Source organism: Protopterus annectens, chromosome 7.part0 (genome assembly GCF_019279795.1).
Source record: "Protopterus annectens isolate FY-2018-M chromosome 7.part0, PAN1.0, whole genome shotgun sequence".
Lineage (NCBI taxonomy): Eukaryota > Metazoa > Chordata > Ceratodontiformes > Protopteridae > Protopterus > Protopterus annectens.
The window spans coordinates 1,183,503,392-1,183,530,084 of record NC_056739.1 but is presented as its reverse complement, the minus strand read 5'-3'; the positions used below and the strand labels follow the sequence as shown (position 1 = coordinate 1,183,530,084).

Sequence of the window (26,693 nt, the reverse complement as noted above, 5' to 3'; positions counted from 1 at the left end):
AAGAAAAAATAAAAATCAATGCTTTGCAGGAGAAATTCCTCCCTGCACAGCCCACAAGCTTGTGACCATAACTCTGAGGTTGTACAGCTTTGAGTGTAAGTGGAAAACTTGCTTATCCCAAAAGTTTAGAGATCTTGAATTTAACACTTAACTCTCTGTTAAACTGTCTAGGATCAGCAAGACACACCTACCCAAAATTTCACTGATGAACTCTATAGCTCCACACAAGACTATTCAATGCAACCTAATATGCAGATAAGACACTGCTGTGTAGCAGAAATCAAGGAAGACAAAGCATACCGCAAATCAGTTCTCTACACAACACAGAAGAGAGGACATTCTTAAAAGTTAGGAAAAGCACAGTGTGCACAATTACTGTGTAGTTATGTTCAAGGTATAACATGATGCACTTTTACTTCTTAAAAAGAAGGAAAAAGTGACACTAGTGAGGGATGAGAGAGAGTGACAGAGAGGGAGAGAAAATGAACAAATGAAATTAGCATACATGGTACATATAAATAAATTATCAATACAGTCACCAAATACTCTTAATGAATATTGCCATGCAACAGGACAGCATAGCTCTCGAGTTTTACATTCAGAGTTAAGGTCTTCAGACACACAGCAAAAATGTGAGAGAAATTTGGAGGTGTCTCTCTCAAATCTGATCAGTTGAGAGCTAGGAAGGAATTCATGATCTAGTATACAAATCAAATTAATAAATCAATGTGAAATGCAGCCAAGTTCAGTAATGAAGCACAGAAACCTCCTAGGTTTAGATGCAGCACCCATTATTGTATTTGCAGTGGAGACCACAAATGAGTCAGAAGCCATCTGCTTACAAAGGGGCAGGGTTGCTTAGAGTTTTTATTGCTCTGTGTGAGTAACTCAGTGAATGAAGTCCCTACTCCACACTAACTACATGCCCAGCCCCTAAGCACTAACCAAGGCCACGTCTATGGGAGGCTACATCATAAAGTGGCTGCCTGTGAGACAACTGTAGCACAATGGGGTCTCGTCCCTTTGTGGAATGAAAGAATGTTTCTGTAGCAATCAGTTAGATGGTAGACAGGCACAACATAAAAAAAGAAGCAAAAATGTATGTTGATTATTTAAAACAGTGTTAGTAGCCATGTAAACTGTAGAACCGTCATCACTTGCTTAAGAAATCAGGTGCTGTTTTAGGGTAATTGCCTTTTGCCCTGTGCAAACTGGTACATTTCATATTCAAACCTGAGATTTTTTCAAGACATACCTCACCATTAACCATTGCGCAAAGAGTTTTTTTTTTATTACCAAATTAGTCACTACAGTAAAAGACTGCTGTTTTATATGGCTTATCATGGCATCATTTCCTGTTCTTTTGTGATGTTGAAAGAAAAACAAAGAATAAAGCTGCCCCATCTAAATTCTTTTTCATTTCAACTAAACCATTAAAAAAACTCAGTAAGTACTTTCAGAAATCAAGGAAAAACTAATCTTTATTAAAAATGAGTGAGCATTTTTGTCTTATTAACTCTACTTCATCAGAGTGATGCTACAAACGTTACTGCTTGAACAAAGACAGTTGAATGAAGCAAGAAGAAATGTGAACATGCAAGCCTGCATTCTGAATATGATGCATACATTTGCCAACACTGATACCATCAAGGGACAGATATTTTCAGCATGACTGGAAACATCTGCCATGAGACAGATAAGAAAACTGACAGACGTAGAACCGGCAACACTTACTGCAAGAACTTTCTCAAAGTAAGAATGCAATATGCATCTTTTTTAAGAGACATCATCTCAACTTTTTTCCCCGACAATTAAACTAGCAACCAGTATCTCATCAGAGTAGCTAAAGATACCAGTACTGTGCTGTTACAGATATAAACAGATGCAACATGTTCTCTGAGAAATGCTACTATATCTAGTGCTATCATCTGGAAAAAAATAAATAAAAACAGAAGATATTTAATTTCAATCAAAGCCTATAAACAGAAAGTTCAGTTTTTGCTTCATGGTTACAATTACTGACCGCTGAATAACTGTGTTGCATTCACAGTAACTGGTCTTTGCAGCCAGGAAATTTTATTATAAAACATATTCACATGGGATTGGTATGCTTCTGTAGTCCTTTGCAATGTAAAATGCCATAACAAAGGTAGTGTGTGCCCTAAAAGCAAATACATTTACATGATCATAATTGCGTAACAATAAAAGGTTTCTACTGAAATTCCCATGAATGCTTTGGGGTACCTTTTGAGGCAGTCAAAATAGATGAAGCTAAAAATCTTCCTAAGTAAGTGTTTCTGTGTCTTCTCTTCTTACATTCCATAGCTATGGATATATGAGAAAGGTGTATTAATGAACTTGCAGCTCTGTTTACAGGACTAATGCAAAATGAATGCTTTATAGGACAAATCCAAGCATGTATGACAACAGATTTACATTTAACAATACTAAGATTTCTGCAGTATTTTGCAATCCATCCACAGGTTGATAGTTATGTCTGAAAAAAAAAAAAACATTAGTCACCATGTCATTTTACACAGCATTTCAAGTGCTTGCATGTACATATATATATATATGATGAAAGCTAATGCATATATGTCAACACAAAAATACAGTTTCAGGCAGTGCTTGAAAAAATGTATCCACCTGCCCCATATTATCTAGAAAATGAATGTCAGTCTTCTCAGTAACAACCAATTACTTTAACACCATTTGGTTGAGACTGACTGAATGATGTCATGACAAAATGTCAGTCTCATTTTTATATTAGGGAAGGGAGCACTCCCCCATGTAAAAAGGCTAAGCTCCCCCAAGACCTTCAGACCTTGTAGAAAAAAAAAACATTCACCAAAGCACTGTTTGGTCAGTGAGTTTCAAACAAATGGTCTTTCAGTGATGGGTTGTCATGGAAGTGACCTGTTCTGTTTACACATAAGATGGTATTATATGACAGAACAGCAATTTCATCATTAATTACTAAAGTCCATAGATATACATTAGTGTAATAAGTGCAACGCACAGGATCTTAAGTACAGTAATACTTACAAAGCCCTATTTCTAAAATAAATGGTGTATTGATTTATTGTTGTCCTCAAACATGTCTCTACGTTATCAGTGGAAGAATGACTTGCCAAATAAAGGATAGTTTTGTAGCTGTCTGCATTGTTATAAATTCACGTACTAACAAAATGATTATTTTGGCCTGTTTTGTTTACTGACCCATGTCTATATAATGTGGTAGTTAGTATCTTTTTTTCACGTGTACTAGCTGGCCATGTCTGTATCCTTTCTTGAAGTCTCTGGTAGACAGAGTAATGGATGTGAGTATAGAAAAAACTATGGATTACTGATGGCAGAAATCACTTACACATCCTCTTTCTAAATGTTTGATTTTTTTTCCACTCTGTACCGTAGCTACACAGTTGTACCATTCAGATGCCTCTCTAACCACTGATTTTAGATGCTGGTCCTTGTGTGTGGAGTGCACTGATATAAATATATCAATTTATGTCTAAACTATTGATTTAAATATTGATATACTGTTATATATGAATGTATAATTATTTAACTATGACCCTTTTCATCTAATCACAAATCATCTAAAAATTTATCTAATAACACTTTTAATCTAAAACATAATTAGTCAAACAAAAATTACATCTAAAAAACTTAATCTACAGAAAATACTTCTCCAAAACTTTTTTTTTCTTTTTGCAGGGGGCCACACCCCTCTACACCCCCCCCCCCATAGTACAGTGGTTTCAAAGCTATCTACAAGACCAGAAGGAAGCCATTAAATGTTCTAAACAACTTTCCCCCTTTCTCCATAACCCTACAGGAGTCCCCCAAGGTTCCATCCTAGGTCACCTACTGTTTAATATATTCACCAATAATTTGCATGCCTAATTCAGTATGCAGATGATTCCACCACAATCTGCACTTTCTGTACTCTCTCAGAACTGCTCAATAATACTAAGAAATCTTTCACTGCTACAGGGTCATGGCTCACAGAGGCCCAACTTTTTCTGAACCCCACCTCAAAAAACAAACATAGTCTTTTCACCCCCAAAATTCCACATTCAGCTCCAACCAATTTAACATCCATGCAGCTGACAACACTATCACACAAAGAATGCAAGAAACAACATTTCTTGGTGAAATTATTGATAACAAACTCACCTTTGACCGTAATATCCAGCAAAACATAAAGAAAACCCACAAAAAACTAGGACTTCTCTACAGACATAGACAATTCCTTACCACAACAAGCAAGACTACCTAAGCAAAAACTTTCCTTCTCCCCTCCCTATTTTATGGTTATTGTATACTCACCAACCTGCAGAACTCCACCAAGATAAAAATGGAACAATGCTATAACAAAATCTCAAAGTTTGCCACAAACTTCAAATACCATACACACCACTGTAAACCACTTCGGGAACTAAACTGGCTTGAACTTCCCAACCAACTAACATATATCCAACTATCTACTATGCATAACTTAACTTACAAACCCACTGCTTGCCCTGCCCTGGATAAGCTTGTCAAAAATTACATACCAAGCAGATCACTCAGATCAGAAGGCAAAAACTAGCTAAAAATCCCCAAACCTTCCAAATGAAAAGGTCAGTGTCTCCACTTGTACTCTGTTTCTAAAGTATGGAACTCTCTCCCTTCAACCACCAGATCAGCTCCCAGCCTGCCGCTATTTAAAGCCTCTCTAAAAGCACACCTAAATAGTTCATGGGGCTTAACTCCAGGTTAATCCCCCTTTACCTCTACTTCCTCTAGCCACTTTCCTTATTCTCTACAGTCTCTCTTACCCCCTGTAGACCTACAAAACCTCTGCTCCCCTCCCCCTTACCTTACTCTATGTTCTTCTTCTTTCTGTCTCTCTAAACCCCCCTAAATGTATAACCTCTCATAGCTTCTATGTTATTGCTCCCTTTCTCCGAGTAAAGTTATTTTTATAGTTCTACTAATCTGCTGTTAATATACTGTAATATTTTGGAAGTAATATTTTAGAAGTTAAGTCAAATTTTAAGTAAAACACGAAGCAACTTGCCATTTATTCACCTCTAATCTGCTTGTAATACACTGTATAAAGCCTTAACTTATTTTATTTGTTTTAAAAATTGTAGTCTATCTGTGTATGTACCTAAATGCTTTGCGTCAAGTCTTAACTATCATTTTGTTGTAAAAATTACAATCTATTCTTTGTGTGTACCAAATGTCTAAATGTGGAGCTTTTCTCCCTGGGCTTTATCTGAAAAAAGTTTATGTGACCCATTCGGACTATCCCAGTTAAAAAATATCAAATACATAAATAAATTAATGTGATTCAGTCATTTTCATATTAGATAAAATGTGTTTTACATCAAATGAGTTGTAGCCAAAGTGTACTGCACCTTATATATATATATATATATATATATATATATATATATATATGATATAGATATAGATTTCATACTTCTCAACTGTACAGATTTTCACAGAATGTCCAGATTTTTGCTTCGTATTTTTGGTCTGTTCCTTATAAAATTTGTGGTCTTCTGACAAATCGTTGAAGACTGAAGTCACTAAATAATACTAAATAATAACAGACATTTGCGATTCAGACTTTATATCCTTCAAAAAAAAAAACATAAAATCCTGTTATTCTAGCAACTTTCTAAGTTTATAGGAGCAATATTTAAATTCTGTCCCTATTTTTAAGCCTTTGTCCCAACATTCTTTTTATTTTTTCAAGATTTGCCTAGATTTCTTGCACTGAGAGGTATGAATACACACACACACACACACACATATATATATATATATGTGTGTGTGTGTGTGTGTGTGTGTGTGTGTGTACCCACACACACATATGCATACACACACAGAAATATATAAATATATATACATATATATATATATATATATATAGAGAGAGAGAGAGAGAGATTATATACACACACACGCACACACACACATGCACACATGCACACACAATAGTATATTCAGAAAAGGAATTTGCTAATGTTCATCATATTGATCACTGAGGTTTATCCTGTCAAGGATATAACAGCCAGCCAGCTTCAAAAGCTTCAGGGATGAATTTCCCCCACTGCCATCTGAAACCTTGATGAATGATCTTCAGATCTCATCCACAAGTGGAAATTCAGGCTTTCTGAAAGCAAAAAGGGACTACCAGGGTGGGAGGGGGGCCAAGGGCCTTTAAGTAGTTATTCTGACTTGTTGGACTGTCCTTGTTTTTTTTTTTGCGGGGGTTCCTGTATTTGTTTTGGAAGCCCCTTGCCATTTCTTCTTAAACATTTATCAGCATTTCGCTGGGATTGTTTATTTTCTTTCTTGCCAAAACTGGATGAGGGGTTGGAGAATCCCTTAGAAATTTTGAAAAGGAGGGCTGAAAAATCTTAGGGATTTCCTGTATCAGCTTTCTCCTCCTGTTACACTTTTTGATACCCTCTGCAGCAGACGAAACAAAAACTAAATCTCTATCCAAAGGAGAATTTACTATCTCATTTTTCATGTCATCTGGGATGTTCTGAGAACATAGCCAGGCAAACCTCCTCAAAACAGTATGAGTGCCCATAGCCCTAGAAGAAGCAACAACAGAGTCATACACACACTTTAAATAATGAGTTTTGAAGTGTAAAATAGAAGAAATTAAACCATTTAAAGCAGATTTTTCTACACAAGAAGAAACTGCAAACAAAACATGCCTCATTCTTACACAATTAGTCAAAATATACTTTGAAATATCAGCCTTGCAATTAAAAATCCTGAAAATCAAAGTTGCAGAAGCATACACTTTTTTCCCATGTCAGAAAGTATAGGATTGGAATAAAGTAAATGTTTAACAGCCATGGGATTAACTAATGCTGTAGCTGCTGGGGTAGGTTTGGAATGAGTGCATAAAAACTTAAAAGGCTGAGGAACTTAATGCAATCTATCCGCCTTTTTTAGGGGCAGCAGGTTGACTATCAGGAAAATGCAGGCAATGGCACACACACACACATCTTCCAAATCAGACAGCACTGAATTAATGACTGAAGGTTCTGAAAAATCCATTTATAAAAGCTCATAGTGTATTTTCTGAGTGGATGATAAACTTCAGTGTTCTCCCACTGAAAACACTGACACATTCTGGGAATAGTCTCAGAGAAACAGAAACCCCCACAAGAAGGATCAGACATTGTGCTCTCCACTGAATCTGAATCAGAAGTCAGAGTAGAAAACCTACATCTGTTCCTTCCTCTTCCAGTCCAGATTCAGAATCCTGAATCTGTTTACGAAAGAGGCATTCCCTTTTCTATTACCAGAAACCACCTTATAAGCTGGATCAAAAGACTAAATTAAACCCTGGGTCAGATCTAGTAAATTGCTCCAGTCTAGAGAAAATTGAGGAGGAGCAGATACAAACTTTTTGTTTTAAAGGTAAAATTGGGCCAACAGAGTTGTTGTTAATGGTGACAGCAGCACATTCTAACTAAACAGGGAAGCCTTCCCTGTTTCCTCTCCCAGGACTGATGAGATTCTCTTTCTTGCCCACTGAGGGGACCCCCCAACAGCCACAGAGGACATGACTAAAGCCTGGTGCATAGTGGCTGTAGGTGCTAAACCATAGGGGTTTGGGGTAGAATATGACTGGTCTGAGGAAGCAGCTTTGGCCATAGCACAGTCACCCACCTACGGCTGAGGAAAATTGCTAGCCTGCTGTGGTGGCAAAGATTGTTTGCTTAACACTTTCTTTTTGTGGCTGGAGGAAGGACTGACCATGAGACTGTTAGTTTGTTCCATGATCAGTCAAAAATGTTGCCTCTTTCCCAGGGAAAACAAGTAGCATATGCTGGTAAAAATGTAAAGTTTTCCCATATAATCACAGTAACAAAGCAGTTTAATACACTCTACCAGCCCTAAAAGGTGAAATAAACACAGTTTCTTCACAGAAAAATGGTTTTCAACAATGTTTAACTAGTTTTAAACTCACTTGGAAAAAGTGCACTCCTATTTAAAAGTACAGTTAAGTCTCATGCCAATCCATTAAAACACAAGCTCCTAGATTAAAAACAACTTTCCTAAACAGAAAAGTACATTTAAACAATACATTTTAGAACTTATCATCCCAGCAAAGGAACGGCACAAGTCGATTGTCCTCAAAAGCCAGCAGAGGACCTCTCTTTGTGCAGAGGGAAGACTCCGGAAGGGCTGGCCCTGAAACCTGTATTTTTAGGAAGCTCAGCATGAGGTGCCTAATAATTTTCAGTGCATGGAAGGTGCCCTGAAGCTTTGTAAGCTGGCTGGCTGTTATATCCTTGGTAGGATATAACCCATATAGCTAAAGCTACCGCAGCAGGGATAATTCAAACATCTACTGGTACGGTAAGTTTACGTACACAGCTGTACTTTCACTGGTACATAACCAGACAGTTCAGACACTATATTCCACTTAGGTAAACTATTCCTACAATTAGTATTCAGCTAGCACACACATACCTACATATATGCATGCATGTGTATATATATATATGTATACACACACATATATATTTATATATATATATATATATATATATATATATATATACATACATATATATATATATATATATATATATATATATATATATATATATATATAGATAAAATTTAGAGTTTAAGGTGTATTAATTTGTGCAAAGAAGATTTAAATGTTTTAAAATAAGATATTTTATCTGTTCTATCAACCAGGAAAAACATAGTGAAAATAGCTGAGTTAAAATTATATACTAGAAATGTAAATTTGGCATATATTATGAAAATCTCTTTTCAGATTAACACAGACAGGGTACTGGATTTTCAACAGTTATTACTTTTAATCTTGACCTGCACAGCAGTATCTGAACAAATGAAAACAAATTAATGTAATTATATTTGTGTGTGTGAATGAGTGAGAGAAAGAGAGACTGAATGCATGTCTATCTCACTTTCTTTGCTGAATGCAATACTCAGTTATTTATCAGAAAATCAAACATTTTTGAGGGCAGAGTAAAAATATGAGGCAAAATCATGACCCATAGCAAAAAGGGATACTTTGATATCCTAGGCTTGGAGGAACCTAAATCCACACAAGTTCCTCCAGACTTCTGAAAATCTTTTCTTAGGTTCATAGGTTCATAGGTTCATAGGTTAAATGGCCTAAAGTTAAATGCCAAAAAATGCATAGTCATACCCTTCGGGAAAAACAAGGTTACCCCTAGCTACCAAATAGGTGGCAATCCACTGAGTACAGAAGAAGTTATCAGGGACCTGGGGACCCAGGTTGATAGTAGTCTGTCATTCGACACCCATGTAGCTAAAGTAGTTAGGAAGACCTTCTACATTGCCCACCTTATCATGAAGGGATTCTCATCTAGATCAAGGGAGGTCATAGTCTCCCTATACTCATCACTCATCAGACCAATGATTGAGTACAATGCCCCATTCGGAATGTATCTGACCCGACACTTGCAGCAGCTGGAGAGGCCACAAAAGTTCCTCACCAAAAGGATAAAGGGTCTCAAACATCTGTCCTATGCTGCCCGACTGAAAGAACTCCAGCTCTATTCAGTCGCCACCGCTTGCTCAGAGGTGACCTTTGCCTAACATACAAGGCCATGTCAAACCCAGATTTGATGAATATGCTTCACCTCAAAAATCTAGATCCGTCAGAGCCACAAGGGCGGGAGACTTAAACCTCGACACGGCTATTAATAGGACGTGCTGGAGGGATAGATTCATCACCCAAAGACTCCCTATGCTGTGGAATAAAATCCCGGTATATGTGAGGCAGAGCACCTCGCTGGCCTTGTTCAAGAGAAATCTTGACCAATGGATGGGAGATCGCAGATATACCCCAGGGATTACCTCAGTGTCACTGCTCAACAGAGGCACAGCAAAATAATGGGTATAGTTCCCCATACTAAAGGGGTGGCGTAAGCCACAAAACTATGGGCTAGGCTTGTAAATGCCCTCGGGCAGATAGCCTAGTATGAACCTATGAACCTATGAACCTATGAGACAGTTGAGAGGCATGCTGAGGAGAGAGTGGCATCATGATCTGCATGACCTTGTTGCTTTCCTACATTTTTTAAAATATTTCCACAGAACTTTACAAGCAAAGATTCCTTGTCTAAAGGGGCCTTCAAGTGCTCTCCCCTGACATCCTCATGGTAATGCATGGACACTAAGCCAGACATGGCATCTGATGACTGATATGATAGCTGTGTTATAACTAGGATTATTCAGACATTTCTGAAAATTTTGAGGGAACTGAGTTGACTTCAGTGATTTAACCTGAATTTCTTTGGTCGTTTGTTTATGCAAGTTTTCCAGACTGTTACTTAATAATGTACACCTAGCAATTTATTACTGTTAATGTAAGAACAGCCAGAGTATAAACCTTAATTCTAAATCTGTCCAGAACCCTGCTTTCCGTATCATTTGGCAATGGGTTCAGACTCACCATCTTGCCACCCTTGTCAACTCGCAGGGATATAAACTGTTTGCTCTATTAGAGTTCTGTAGAGATGTTGAGTGAGTTTTCTGCGTTGTGTAGAATCTGTCTGGTTTCTTGAACATGGTGAGTTGGGATATTCGCTGTAGCACAGCCACTAAGAAAAGATTTTCAGAAGTCTGGAGGAACTTGTGTGGATTTAGGTTCCTCCAAGCCTAGGATATCAAAGTATCCCTTTTTGCTATGGGTCATCTAATTCATTCCCATTTAAAATGTTCTCACACTGTTCTGAGAGCGCCCCAAAGGTTACTTACCGTTTATTCTTGTGGTGGCCCAGATCAAACAGAATCTCCCTACATCTGAATCTTACCAAAGGGGGGAGGCTACATGGGGTGATTAGACTAAATCATTTTCTTTTCGTCACTGAAGGAAGATCTGGAATCTGTGACATGTGAGATGCCCCTCTTCTTTGTAATCTTGCCCAAGGAAGATGATAATGAGCATCTGTTAACTGTCATGTGCTACTGCTAGAAAGTTCTCTGCTGTTTTAAATCCTGGATGAACAGAGAGTGGACTCCACTCCTTATGTGAGGCAGAGCTATTAGGATCCTGACTTGCTAAGTGGAGCATGCTGTTCTTGGTGTCAAAAGCATGCTTGTCAAAGCCCTGCTGTCCGGCACACCGTCCTACTTCTGCACATGCTCTGCCATGCTCTTCAGGTGTCACGAATAACGGGACACATTCTTACTGCTGAAAAAGCACCAAAGTCTATGGTCAGACATCTGATGTTTAAAAAAAAGTGTGTCTCATAATTTCTGCCTGGTACTCAGACTGGGATGATGTGCTTGCAACCACCTACATGTCTGCCTGGGGTGGGCTTGAAGGAGAAGAGAGGTTGCTTTACTAACTGAATTAACAATCCCAGTTTCACATGAGTTAATAGAATTAAATCTACCAAACCCTTGAAAATGTAGAATTTACAAAAGATTCCTTTCTGAATGGGAGAGTATCAAGGAATCATAGGTATAACTACACTGCCGAGGTGAAAAAAGCATGTAGGAGAGGGGGCCAGGAAGGCAGGAAGTTAGGATCAGGAAGGGGACGGGGGTTGTGCAGAAGGTAGATGGGTAGGTAGAGGAAGGGCTTTAATAAGCCACAAGTAGTCAGGCAAGATCTCTTCAACAGCAATGCAGGATAGAAGAGAACAAAGACAAAGAAGGCACACACAGAAGGGCAGAAGAAGCAGTGGTTCACAGGAATGAACAGAAGTAATGGGGAAGTCAGCAACACAGAAACAGAGATAGCAAGAATCACTGAATTCCTGAAAAAGTTCAGCAGCATCTGGAAATAATGGGAATTACTAAGACTTCAAACCTGAGTGCTTACTACAAGGTAAATGATGTTTGGTTAATTTTTAACACACACATTTTGTAAGATAAATCATTTTTCTGAATTAGCTGTAAAAAAAAAAAAAAAAAAAAAAAAAAGATGCTACATAGTTGATGCATTAGTGCAAAGTAAAGCAAGTTTTGGTGAATTATCAGGTTTGGTTCACTACTGATTGGTGCTTAGTAAAAGGTAAATTATGTTTGCTTAATTTTATTTAACAATAATAATAATAATAATAACAATAATGCTGGTACGATAAACGTAATCTAGGTATTATGGGATTTACCAGCCAATTGCAGGTAACTAATGAATAAATAGGTATTATTGGATAGAAAGTTTAAAGAAATATTGTGTGGGTACACCATGTTTTAGTTAACCATTCTGGAAATTCTTTATTTAGGACCAAATGGCAGAAGTAGCTTAGATGGAGACTCCATAACAAACCCTCCTCCAACAAAATCAAAAGCACATGCGTTGCAATTGATGACCCTGTGGATTGTTTGGCATTTATTTATTTACTTGTGTGCTAACAAACCTGTATAACTTAATAAAAAAAGGCATTATTGTATTACACTATCCCCCCCGATGCACAGTAGCAAGGCCCTCCTACCACACAACACCGGCTGATGTGTACAAATAATGAATGAATATTCATGGAGATGTTTTCACCAGCCTCATGAATACTCATCAGGTACTTGGCTGGTGCATATCCTTCTGTTTGGAAAATATATAATGTGAAGTTACTTTTCATTACGTCTGTCTAGCCATCAGCCCTGTGATAGATCTCAGATTAATTAGTCCCTAAATTTTTAGTCTACTCTGTACTTTTTTGCTTTCACTAAATGATTCTGAAACACATCTGTTCCTTCTTTGCTCTGATCCTCAGGTAAGCTATTTTTAAATAATCTTTGTTTTTCTAAAACAAGATGGACATGCATGTGCATTTGTGAGTGTATGGGAGAGAGTCATTCATTTTTGGAGAATTATAAGGGGGTTTATGCACGTTTTTGGTCTAAATTATTTGTATTGTCCAGCACCCTAACTCCAAACACGATGGACAACACATCTCAAACATCGACGATTTTCAAGGACATAACTGATTTGGTCTCAAAATTTTGTTCTGTCCCTCTTGAAATTGGTGATCGTTTGCCAAAAGGTAGTGAATTGTAGACAACAAATGATGAAACCATTAGGGCTACACCTTTTTTTACTTCTAAAATATCCATGCTAATTTAACTCCTGGTATTTGGTCACCTTCTAAAGTCATTAGTATTAATATTAAAAAAATGTCCACGGTATAAATTCTTTGTCCCTGATATGTGTGTGTGTGTGTGTGTGTGTGTGTGTGTGTGTGTGTGTGTGTGTGTGTGTGTGAGAGAGAGAGAGAGAGAGAGAGACAGACAGACAGCAAGAGAAAGTGCATTATTTTTCTTAAGTGCTTCCTTAGAATAACTCACGGCACTTGCAACGAATTTAATAAAACACCCCGTTTAAGTAAGCAAATAAGTTAAAGGGCAGAAGCATCATGGAGTATTCACAAATCAAATGCACAGGGGTGATTTCCATATGTGTCAATCAGCAACAAATGCATGCATGATGTCACTGGCAAATCTGCATGGCAGTCAATCATGTATCATTTGCATACAACATCACAACCATTTGACATGTCAATCACATCACACCCACTTCTGTGCAGTCCGAGCAGGGCGCGGAGGGGGGCTACTACAATACAATAATGCCAAAAAAAAAAAAAGCAGCAGGATGCTGGCAACCCTGTGGCTAAGTAGTAGAATACTGTGCCCATTTTAACTTAACTGGTGCTAATTTTAGGAAAAAAGTGGGTAAGGTAGTGTGGCATTGCATAGAACCTGTCAGATGAGGGCAGAGCTTTTAACTTATCAGATTATTTGTATCTATTGTTTATTCCTGCAAAGCTTCTTGGAGGAATAGATAATAGATTTAAGGCATATCCTGTAAGGAAGGTAGGAGTATTAAAAAAAAATGCAAAAGATTTCATTTTAGCTGCTAAATTAAAGCTATGAACTTGGCTCGTGACTGTAAAGGTTTTTGTAGGAGCAGTAAAACTAGATCTGATGTTAATCTTCATTCATTCATTACTGATGGGTATAGGTTCCGTCCTGGGAACCGAGTCGGCCATTATAACATAGTTGTGCCAGCCAAAAAAGTCTCGAGCTAAGCTTACGCATAGTGCCTCTATCTATCACCTCAGATCTCGTTTGCCATGTAGAATACCCTTTTCCTGCCTCACTCCCTTTGGAAAGTGAACCAAGAGGAATTCAAAGAAGTATGTGTATTGGCTGCTAGACCTTTAACTATACAATTGTGTAAGACTTGCTAGCTGCTTTAACGCACCCCCTGCCAGGATAGCCAGCAGCCTAACCCCCTGTATCCCAGCTTCTCTATTCTTTCGCTCACTCTACCTCCCTTCTTCTTTCAGCCCAAATTGTCCCAGGAAATTCCTTGTGGATTAAGGTGCATTCTGCTTTTGTCCACTAGGTGGCATCCTCCCCTGACTGAATAGACTTATTTTACTCACCTTTTTATTCTCACTGAGCTATAACAGTTCTTCTTGCCACCCTATCTCTCCTACACTCTTAGTCTCTCTACACCCCTAATCTTTCCTTTTTCACTCCTGCTCCCATTCTCTCATAATCAACTCTTCACAAGTATCTAGGTCCCCTCTATATACCCTTCTGCATACTCTTCCCACTGCAAACTACATTCAACTGATTGTCTCTCGAGCCTCTCCATCCTCTCTGGCTCGCTACAAAAAACATAAGGCAACCCCACTCCTTAACGAATACAAAATGCTCCGCAATAAAGTTAAGAAACACATCTCCTTTGATAGACAAAATTACTACTCTACTCTCCAAAACCAAAACAAAAACAACCCTCAAAAATTCTGGAAAGGAATCTCCACTCTCCTCCACCCCAGTAAACCAGATACTCCAAACCCAGATCCTAATGCTCCAGAACTAAATTTAGCTACCCAATTCAATTCCTTCTTTATTGACTCTATTTCCAAACTAACCTCCTCTTTCTCTATTTCTTCCCCTTCATCTAACACCCCTACACCCACCCCCAGTATCTCTTCATCCACACCCTACTCTACACCCACTAATCCCACTATACCCCTTTCTACACAAACTCCATCCTCATCTATACCACCCCAACATTCAACATCCCATAACTGCACTCTCTTCACTTTAAATCCCATTCCTACTGCTACCATTAAGAAACTCCTTCAGAAATTGAAACCATGTACCAATGCTCCTGATAATATCCCTTCTTACTTTCTTAGCATCGCTGCAGAAAGTCTTGACTACCCCATCAGCATCTTAATTAACCGCTCCCTTCAAGAAGGCTCAGTTCCCCAAATCTGGAAACAAGCATACATCATACCACTACACAAAGGTGGTAACAATAACAGCATTACTAATTTCCGTCCCATAGCCATCCTGTCCCCCATTGCAAAAATCCTTGAAAAATGTGTACAACTCCAACTCCTCCCTCATCTCCTAGACAACAATCTTATCACCCCCACACAACACGGTTTCAGACCTAATCACAGCACCATGACTGCCCTTCTCTCCTTCCTTGAAATCATCAATAAAGCCCGTGACTCAGGACAAATAGTTTCCACCATACTCCTTGATCTTTCCAAAGTCTTCGATACTATCTCTCACACCCTGCTCTTAACTAAACTCTCCAAACTCTACCTATCCTCCTCCTCCTTGAACTGGTTCTCTAGCTATCTTTCCAACAGAAATCAAGCTGTAAAGTGGAAAAAAGCAACTTCCTCCTTTCTAACCACCCCTACCGGAGTTCCACAAGGCTCTATACTGGGTCCTCTACTCTTCAATATCTTTATTAATGACTTCCACAAAGCTATCCCTTTCTCCAGCATCATCCAATATGCTGATGATTCTACTATCATCTGCTCTGCCTCTTCTATCCCCACTCTACAAAAACTTACTCAAGACGCCTTTTCTTCCACAGAGCAATGGATGCTTAGCAATCATCTAGCTCTTAATGCCACCAAAACCAAATTAATGTTATTTACCCCCTCCAAACTCACTCCCCCCAACATGAACTCATTCTTAATTACCAGTCAAAATAACTTACCTCTCGAAATAGTATCAGACACCAAACTACTCGGGGTTCAGATCGACAACCAACTAAAATTTAAATCCCACCTACAAAAAACATCAAAAAAACACATCAAAAAATTGGCATGCTGTACAGACAAAAGGACTACCTTACATCCACCACTAGAACCACTCTAGCTACTTCCTTTCTCATCCCCCCCTTCTATATGGTGCTCCACTACTTACTAATCTTCAGTCCTCATTAAAAAAACAGCTCACTTCATGCTATAATAAAATTGCTAAATTCGCCACCGCTCAAAGGTCTTCCACTCACCATTGTCTCTCCCTCCATAAACTACAATGGTTAGAACTTCCCAACTATCTTACTTACACTCAACTAACTTTAGCCCATAAGCTGATCCTAAACCCCTCCAAGTGTCCCTCCCTTGCTTCTGCCCTTAAAATGCACCTACCAAATAGAGTGCTAAGATCTAATAATCAAAATTTACTAGAAGTGCACAAACCCACTCATCCCCCAGGCAAGAACCTCCTTTCCTTCAGCCTCGCTCGCCTCTGGAACTCTCTACCACCTAACATCCGCATTACCTCTAACCACTCTACTTTCAAGAAGTCACTTTTCTTACATCTAGCATCTCAATGGGAATGCTCTTGCTCCCACCCCTCATAACCAACTCTACTAAATGCCCTTAATACCACAATCTACCTTATTCACCTTCTATGTGTATTCACTAATCTGCATTTATGTTTTTGTATTCTGTTCCTTCAATTGCTTGTACCAATGCTATTACTGTTTAAATTATGATGTCATTATGTTTTGCTAGTTCAATGTATCTAGAAATTACTATCAAATGTTAATGTATATCTATTTTCTGTTTTGGAGCTTTTCTCCCCAGGACTCCATTGAAAACGGGTTCTTCAAGGCCCAATGGACTATCCTGGTAAACCAACTGCAATAAATAAATAAATAAATAAATAAATAAATAAATATCATGACGAGTCAGGCCAGCTCTCAAGCTAAGTGGTTTAGAATTTATATTTCAACTTAGATAATTTTTTTCTACTTTGAGATTTTTCTATCTTAATATTAGTGGTTTATAGTTTGCTTGCCCTTGCTACCTGTTGAGTGACTTTTTTTTTTCTGTTTCTTTACCATATTTTGGTAGTTCTTCATACCATTGCTGGTACAGGCCTCCCTTACCTCTGTGGTAATCTCTAATACCACTGCTGGTATTCCCCCTCTCCTTTCCTTCCCTTTACCCATTGGGTATTTCTTCATTACCGTTGTTGGTAATTTAAAAAAAAAATCAGTCCTTCCTTTTCTTGACTGTGTGTGTGTGTGTGTGTGTGTGTGTGTGTGTGTGTGTGTGTGTGTGTGTGTGTGTGTGTGTGTGTGTGTGTTTCATATACTGTTATTCTGACAGGGCCTTTCCTTCATTGCTGACTTGTTACTTGGATTTTTGATAATGGCTGATAAGAAGGGGACAACAGGCTTTAGGCATTGCGATCAGTGTGGCAGGAAAATGCTGAATTCTGATGGACATTTGTCCTGTGTTTATTGTCTCAGGGTACAGCACTTGAAACAACCTCCATGCGACTTATGTAAGGGCTTTAGCGCCCGCACATTGACTAAGAGGAAGAAAAAATTAATACTGAAAGGTCTCCTAAAAATTCCTTTCTCGGAGGCTCTGTCTGAGGCAGAGGGCTCAACCCCTCCTAAGAAGGAACATAAAAAGAGGAGTCAATCTGTACCTTCCTCTCCACATACCAGTGAGACTAAATCTGTTAAGTCCCCCATGGAACCAAAGGCAAAACATCAAAATTGACTTCTGCAATCTCTGCAACACGGCGTCAAACCCCTTCTACGGTGCCATTCTCGATTCTGGAACTGTCCAAGACTTCAACTCCTATAGTACCAACCTCTACTATGGTACCGATGCCCCTCTTGGCACCAAAAATAGTTTCCCCAATTCAGGTCAACCCCCCCACACACACACACACAACCTACTGATCCTTTGACCACGGTGCCGAAGGATAACATTTTAATTCAGAATCCCCGACGGTAGAGCCCTTTTTCAGACAACAATTGTGTCCTTTTCTAAAAATGCCCTAATTCTCTGTCTGGGATTTTAACCTGCTCCTCCAGGAGCCTTTCGGAACTCAACATAGTGAGACTCGTGGATTAGCTCCTGGCGGCCAGAGGAATTCCAACTCCTTCTAAATCCTCCCACCTGGAGCTGAGGAATTTTCTCCACAGACTCCGAATATATTCCTCCCTGGAGGTATTGGAGCCCTTAACACTGGTGCTTATCCCAGTTCCAGCTTCTTTGGTTCCATTGGTAGATCTTACCATGGCTCTGGAACCTACCCTATGGTCCTCGACTCTATAGGACCTGACCCGTTCTTGGGATCATGACTGGTCTGTCGGCACCGTGACCCCTAGTACTGTGCCTTTTTTTTCCTACGGCGCTATCTACTATGATTCTGGCTGTCTTGGTGGCACCGAGTCCTCTCGTGGCTCCTTCCCAGGGGGTGGGCTTGTTGGAGTGGGGTGTGATCCTGGTTCCAAGGTTGTCTTTCTCGGTTCTGGGCTCCCATCCCTCTTTGGGTGGCCTGCTTTCCAGGTGATGGAGAGGGCACTTGCCTTATCAGGCTCGCAGCTGGTTCCTTTGGCAACGGAATGCCACATATACATGTCCTCTGAACTGCAGCTGACACAGACCACTACTCTGGAACATCAAGCACGGGAGCCTCAAGATACCCTTTCACAGGGCACCCACTCTTTGGAGTCCTCTTCAGATGCTCTTGCTGAGGAGGTCCACCATAAGAGATCATGCAAGAGGAAGCACGTGGATTCCCCTGAAGAATCCCTTACCAAAGATGCAGATTATGATGAGGGGGGAGGGTCCCCATGGTTGCCCCCCTGAAGATGTCTCCTTTGGATACATACTAGAAATTTTAAAGCAGCGGGGAGACTGGAAGCCCACCAACCCTTCCTCTGAGGAGCCTGTATTCTTGCAGGCTTTCCATGCTTGACCCTCTACTTCCTGGGTGACCTCACCTGTAGATGATCTAGTTCAGCTCAACGTGCAGCATGCTTGGAGGAATCCTCACACTGTTGAACCTATCCCCGGAGACCAGAGAAAATTCTCTCCCCTCGGGAGGATCACTCCCATTGGTCCAAAGGTTTACCAGTAGATGCTATGGTGGTGGCAGCAGCCACTAGGAAAGAACTTGCCGAGGAGAGTCCTACTGTCCATCCCCCAAACAGGGAGTCTCAGGCAATGGACAGGTTAGGGAAGCTGGTATAGGCTTCATCGACCTCTGCCATTAGGTCCTTAAATTACTTGGCACATTTTACCTGTTTCCAGAGAGACCCGATCACGGAACTCTCAGGAACATTAGCAGGAGCAGTATCTGATGAGATACGTGCCAAAGTTGCATCGCAAATTGCCATCCGGGAGTCTATATCTAACACGTCCATGCGGTTGATTTCTCATACTACCGAAGGGGCAGTTAGAGCAGTGGGTGCAGGCGTTGTCATGAGACATCACACCTGGATGCACCTATGTGATTTTGTGGACCCTTTTAAGTCTTCCTTTCTCAACACTCCCATGAAAGCTTCCTTTCTTTTTGGCCCAAAGGTAAAAGACACATTAGCCAGGTGGGAAGAGGATGCCAAGACCGTCTGCTAGGGGCATGCATTTTTCCACCCCCCCCCCCCCAATGATCCTTCTCTAGGAATAAGAGGAGTGGAAAGATGTGGTACAGGAAAGCCCAGGGTCCTTTCGCGACACATGTGGTGAGTTTTCCCCCCAGTATAGAGGGAGGAACTCATCAGAAATATACCCACCAGAGGCAGAGAGGGTCCATGTAATTAGGGACTCTTTCTCTGGACAGCCCTATCAGCACTCCTGAATAGCGGCCCAATTGCTTACCTGTGGAAGCAGTGGGGGGACGATTCTCTCTGCACCACCTTGCCTGGCAATTCATAACAACAGATCCTTGGGTGCACATGATAATTACCAGAGGTTATCACATCCCTTTCGATTCTTTCTCAAGGCCACAAAGGCAAATTCCTGATGTCCCACCCAGTCAACGGGAAGCAGCAACTCAAGAAATACAAAAGCTGCTTCTAAAAAGAGTCATCCAAACAGTCCCACCAGACCAGACAGAATCCAAATTTTACTCAAGGTTCTTTTTGTGACAAAAAAGACAGGGGACTGGAGGCCAATTTTAGACCTCAGCATCCTAAACAAGTCTGTCAGCTAGACAAAATTCTGGATGGTCACGGTTCAGTCGATCCTTCGGTTTTTGGAGAAAGATGATTGGATGTGCTTGATAGATTTCCAGGATATGTATTACCAAATAAAAATGGACAAACAATTCAGGAGATTCCTCTGCTTCTGGCCGGGAGCCAATCACTACCAGTTTCGAGTGCTGCCTTTTGGTCTCTCTACAGCCCCCAGGGTGTTCATCAAATGCATGGCAGTGGTAACAGCTCACTTGAGACTGCAAGAATTCCGTTTGTTTCCGTATTTAGACGATTGGCTCCTTACCGCCCCTACTAAGCATCTGCTGATTACAGCCTTACATTACACCCTAAAGCTAGCAAGATCCAAACTGACTCCTACTCAAAATCTAGAATTCATAGGAGTAACTTTCAACACTCTTGCCTAGTCTCCCTCCCACTTCACAAATTAGAAAGACTAAGGTCTCAGCGCTGGGTGATACTCTCTCAGGACAAGGTTTTAGCTCAGGCAGTCCTTTAGCTACTAGGATCAATGGCAGCATCGATTACTATAGTTTCCCTGGCAAGACTACACATGACACGCCTACAATGGCTCTTAGCAGCACAGTGGTCCCCTCTAACTCATCCTATCTCCTTTCAGAGCCGCATAACAAATCGATACAAACAAGACTTAATTTGCTGGATGAAGTCAGAAAAAGACCTATGGAGTTGTCCCTTCTCACCCTCTCAGCCCAAGGTCATACTGACCATGGATGCTTCCCTGATGGGGTGGGAGGGGCATTTCCAGAGATAGGCAGTCCAAGGCACTTGGTCCTCCATGGAGGCAAACCTGCACATCAATGTTCTAGAACTGAGGGCAGTGCTTCTTGCATTCCAGTCTGTCCTCCTGTCAAGTACAATTGCTATCCAGTCAGACAACGTGTCCGTAGTCTGGTATATCAACAAATAAGGGGGAACCAAATCCTATATGTTGTGTTGAAAAGCTATGAGAATTTGGCAATGGGTGATATCTTCCAACTGCTTTCTGACAGCAAAGCACATTCCTGGGGATTCCAACGTAATTGCAGACAAGCTAAGCAGATGCATTCTCCTGCCTTACAAGTGGTCCCTCAACCCTGTCAGATCAATGAAGATATTCAGTCACTGGGGCCAGCCTTGCTGTGATCTATTCACGTCCCCCACAAACCACAAATGCAGCAGCTACTTTGCCCTGACCCCCTCTGGGGTTTTACTTTGACACTCTAATACACAATTGGTCCACGGGACTTCTTTATGCCATTCCCCCTCTTCCTCTGATCCCAAAATTCCTAAAGAAAGCTCTTTGGTTGAGAAGCAGAGTAATCCTCATTGCTCCCTATTGGCCCCAACAAGTTTGGTTTCCCTTTCTTTGGCCTCACCTGCTCCACCAACTGTGGATTCTGGATCCAACTGTGGAATTGCTATTGCACCCGCAAGGGCTGATCTATCTGAACATACTGAGTCTCAAGCTGACAACTTGGTTCCTCCACTTCCAGTAACTGCCAGGCAGAATAATTTATCCTTCCCTGTATGAAACATTCCTCTGGCTTCCTGCAAACCATCCACCAGGAAACTTTACCTTAGCAAATGGAGAAGATTCATAATTTCATCTCGAGAGAAAAGACTTGACCCCTTCTCAGCTCCAGTGAGTTCTGTACTGGATTATTTATCAAACCTCCTCCATTCAGGAGCGGCAGCTTCCACTATTCAAGTACACCTGGCTGCTATCTAAAACTTCCACAATGGCTTCCAGGACAACTCTATTCTTGGTAGTTATTACCTCAGTTAGCCAAATATCTGAACTGCAAGCTTTGTGTATAAAACCTCCTTACATGGTTTTTCATAAAAACAGAGTATCACTCTGGACCAATCCCGCCTTCTTACTCAAAGTTACTTTGGACTTAACTATTAATCAAACAAATGACCCGCTAGTCTTCTTTCCCAATTTTTCTAATAAAGGAAAATACTGGCTGCATTTGCTTGATGTGCATAGACAATTACAAATTTGACCAATTACTCGTATCCTTCTCAGTGGTGGTGCTGCGGTAGCGTTGTCGCCTCACAGTAAGACGCTGTCCAGTTTGATTCTCAGCTAGAGCGTCTTCTGCGTGGAGACATGCGTGAATGGGTGTACCTTCGTTGAAGGTTGTGCGTCAGGCCTGGCAAGCCGGTACATAAAAATCAACTGCCAATTATTAGCGGACCGGAGTTCCGCTGTGGCGACCCCTAACCGGGAAAAGCCGAAAGACACAAACTCGTATCCTTCTCAGGACCAAAATTAGGAAAATCTGTTTCTACAGCAAACCAAAATAAAATAAACTACCACAATCAGTGGTTAACTAAGAGAGTCTAACTTTAATAAAACACACCAAACGACTTAGCGCTTTTGTCCTAATATTCACTGGGCATCATCTCGTGACGTATTTTGTTTTGGTTCTCAGTTTTTGGCCGGTATCAGCTTTTTCTTTTATTATTGATATTCATGTTTCTAAAGCAACTTTAGCTAAATGGCTGAGAGATTGTATTTCCTTTATCTGCCAAAAAACAAAGTTCTTCTACCAACTAAGGTCAAAGCGCATACAACCAGATCAGTTGCAACATCTGTTGCCTTCCATTCAAGAGCTTCCATGGATGACATTTGTGCAGCAGCAACATGGGCTACTCCATACCTTTATCACTCATTACAAATTGGACTTGGTCTCCATGGGGACAGCATCCTTTGGTTCAATGGTGCTAAGGAATATCCTTGCATAGGGCCTCCTAGGACATAAAGTAGCTGGGTACTCTGTCCCATCAGTAATGAATGAATGAAGATTAACAACATCAGAAAAAGAAGTTATGTTCTTACCATAACATTCCATCTGTGTTGTTGATCTTCATTCATTCATTACATCCCACCCTCCTACCCCCTGCGAAAGACTCCTGGAGGTTCGGATTTGGTCCAAGCTCCATGATAAGGAATTTGCTCAGATAAAGCCTCTGCTTTCTTTCTTATGGGCAAACTCAATCTGAGGTGCTAGAGAGAGGGGCACTATGGGTAAGCTTAGCTCAAGAGTTTTGGGTTGGAGCAAGCTTGTTATAACAGCTGGCTCGGTTCCGAGGATGGAACCGATACCCATCAGTAATGAACAAATGAAGATCAACAACACAGACGGAACATTATGGTAAGAACATAACTTTTTTTTTTGTTAGCTTGTTTTTTTCAGCCCCCCCCCCCCCCGAGTCATTAGTTTTTTATGGCTGGGGGGGGGGGCAGTTGAGTGGAGACAAATCAGACAGCATTATACAAGTTGAGAAAAGGTTTTATGGCTTTCCACATACAATTCTTGAGGAGAATTTTATGGCTTTCCACATACAATTCTTGAGGACAATGTTTTAGAGCTTTATCTTGCTAGTTTTTGGGAACTGTGAATGCCTTCAGTTGTAAAACTTTCCTGTCAATCACTATTAACTTATATATTTTTGTAAGCTTAGTTTATAAATCTGCAAATACACTAATATACAAGTGTTTGGATATTCACATCAGTTTGTGGCAAGAATTCAGAAATACAGAATGAAAGCTTAGTCAGGTAGAAGCAAATGGTACTCTAGTTTTACTTAGAAATCTGGTAGGTATATACATATATATACACACACACACACACACACACATATGTATGATTTAAAAAAATCTCCACTCTAATAGAATGACGGTCCTCTGTGTCCTGAGGAAGAAAGTTGCAGCATATCTCACAATGTCTTGGTTTAAGAATTCTGGGCAAAGCCAAACTTAACTGAGAGACAAAAGCCACAATCAGGAAAATTTAGAAGTATTAAAAAATCTCCGGTCTGATAGAATGAAGTTCCTCTGTGTCTTGAGACTGAAAGTTGTAGCATATTTCTCAACTTCTTGGTTCAAGAATTCTGAGCAAAGTCAAACTTAAGGGAGAAATAAAAGCCCAAATCAGGAAAATTTAGAAGTGTCAATGTAATGCACTTCAAAGTTAATATAACCACAGTTCATAAGTTCATAGGTATGTAATAAGCTAATGACCCTGGAGCCTTTATAAGCCTAGCCCATAGAATTCCCTGGCATCGTGCCTCCTGATGTTATTTCCCAGTGCCTCTGTCAAGTAGGGCCACTGAAATTATCCCGGGGTGAATTTTCTATTTCCCATCCACTTGTCAAGATTCCTCTTGAAGAGGGCTAGTGAGGTGCTCAGCTTGACATGTAAGGGAAGTCTATTCCAGAGCATGGGCAGTCTCTGGGTTAGGAACCTGTCACTCCAGCAAGTTCTGTTGATTGTGGTAATGAGGTTGAGGTCTCTGGAGCATGTGGCCCAGAGGGATTGGGATTTCTTTAAATGTAGCATATCTAACAGCGCTGGGTCTGACATGGCTTTGTAAGTCAGGCAGAGATCGCCTCTAAGCAGGGATTATGATACAGAGGAAAGTTGGAGTTTTTTTAGTCTATCCTCATAGGGCAAGTGTTTAAGGCCTAGGATCCTCTTAGTGAGGCATTTTTGTGGTCTTTCAAGTTGTTGCATATGTCTAGTGAGGTACATGCCAAATGGGGTATTGTATTCGATAATTGGTCTAATGAGTGAAAAGTAGAGAGAGACAATCAAATCTTTCTTCCTGGATGCAAAACCCTTTGAAATGAGATGAGCCACATAGAGGATTTTCTGACCACAGTGGCAATTGTGATTGTCAAAGGAGAGGTTACTATCCACTTATGTTCCCACATTTCTTATAACACCTTTGGTGTTCAGTGGGCTACCACTGATGTGGTAATTCATGGGTACCATGTTTTTTCCCAAAGGGAATGACGATGCATTTTTTGGCATTGAGCTTAAGGCCATGGTTCTGACACCAGTCATTGCTCTCCGTGAGTCCTTCCTGTAAAATGTCAACATCGTTTGGAGAGCTAATAATAGCACCCAGTTTGCAGTCATCTGTGAACTTGGTCAACCAGAGTCCTTTGGTTTTGGCCTGGATTTCAGAAAAGTAGATGCCAAACAGGACATGATCCAGGACCGATCCCTGTGGGACTCCACTCGTGACTGGTCGGTAGTCTGACTTGGAGTCTGCTACTTTTACAGTGTGGGTTCTGTTAGTGAGCCAGTTTGCAACCCACCTTGTGACATAGATGTTGATGCCTAGTTTAGTGAGTTTATCGATGATTCCTGAGTGAGAAATTGTATCAAATGCCTTGGCCAGATCGCGGTAGGCTGTGTGAACTACCTTGCCTTCGTCCACAACTCTGGTGACAGACTCAAAGAAGTCTACCAGACTGAGCAGAGATGATCTACCCTTCACAAATCCAAACTGCGTGGGGTCTAGAGTTTGGAGATTCCCTATGTCCTTATTTATTAGGTCCATGATGATGCGCTCCATAGCCTTACATACCAGACTTGTCAGGCTAATGGGAGCAGTAGTTCCCAGGGTCCATAGTCGCATCCCCTTTGTGGAGTGGAATGACTGTGGCAGTGTGCCATTAGGTGGGAACAAAGCCTAATGTGAGGCTGTATTGAACAGGGCACACAGGTGTGGTGCCAGTTCATTTTGTAATTCATGTAGAACACAGCCAGGGATATTGGCAGGTCCCATGGATGCTGTATTCTTGGCCCTGGACAGGGAGATTTTAACCTGTGCAACTGTAATATTGGATACTAGGTATTCCTCTGGTATTGTTATTGGCCCTTTAGGGGGTGAGAGGGGGGATAAAGTTGGCACTGAATCTGTTGGACAGTATATTGGCAATGTCTGTTGGCTCAGTATGAGAGTTACCATTGTGTAGTAGCTCAGAGCAGATCTGGGCTTTGCGCTGTAGATTTTTGACATAGCTATAGAAGGCCTTGTGGTTATCTTTAGTATCTGCTGCAATTTTGTTTTCATATATAGCTTTAGAGGATTTGATGAGGGATCTCAGCTTTTTGTTGAGGCTAACGAAGGAGTTATTCAAGTCTTGGGACTTTGCCTTTTTCTGCAAAAGTTTCTTCCTTCTGTTGTAGAGTTTATTTATGGCAGGGGTCCACCAGATTGGCTTCCTTTTTTTGGAGGAGAGTGTCTTGGTTCTATTGGGTATGACCCATTCCATGCATTTGTGTACGTGTTTGTACAGTGCATTGGAGTATGATTCAGCAGTCCTGCATCAGCGTGCACTGTCTGAGCAATAAGAGGTAAGAAACTGTAATATCTGGCATTATTGACTGGCTTTGGTCATCGGTGAAATATGAGAAAGTCAAACTTGTAGCCAGGACATAAAAAAAAAGAAGGGGGGATTGCTCTATTGCTCTATCATTCACTTAGGGGAACTACTTTGCTGTATAACTGTATTGTCATGCAAGTTGAGACTTAGCGGGTATGCTGTTTGGCTTATTGTATGGTAAATGCTATTCCATAATTGTGTTAAAAAAAAACGTCAATTTCTTTAGATCATTTGTCT

The 26,693-nt window shown here is 40.5% G+C and overlaps 1 protein-coding gene across 1 annotated transcript in view; it reads right to left on the bottom strand.

Moving 5' to 3' along the window:
- Window positions 1-1,463: 1,463 nt before the first annotated feature.
- Window positions 1,464-26,693, bottom strand: part of HDGFL3 (HDGF like 3) — a 248,427-nt gene continuing 223,197 nt past the window's right edge. Inside the window, exon 6 of the mRNA XM_044077791.1 lies at window positions 1,464-2,497. Coding sequence (XP_043933726.1) covers window positions 2,492-2,497 — 6 coding nt within the window. The 3' untranslated portion in view covers window positions 1,464-2,491. The remainder of the gene's footprint in view (window positions 2,498-26,693) is intronic.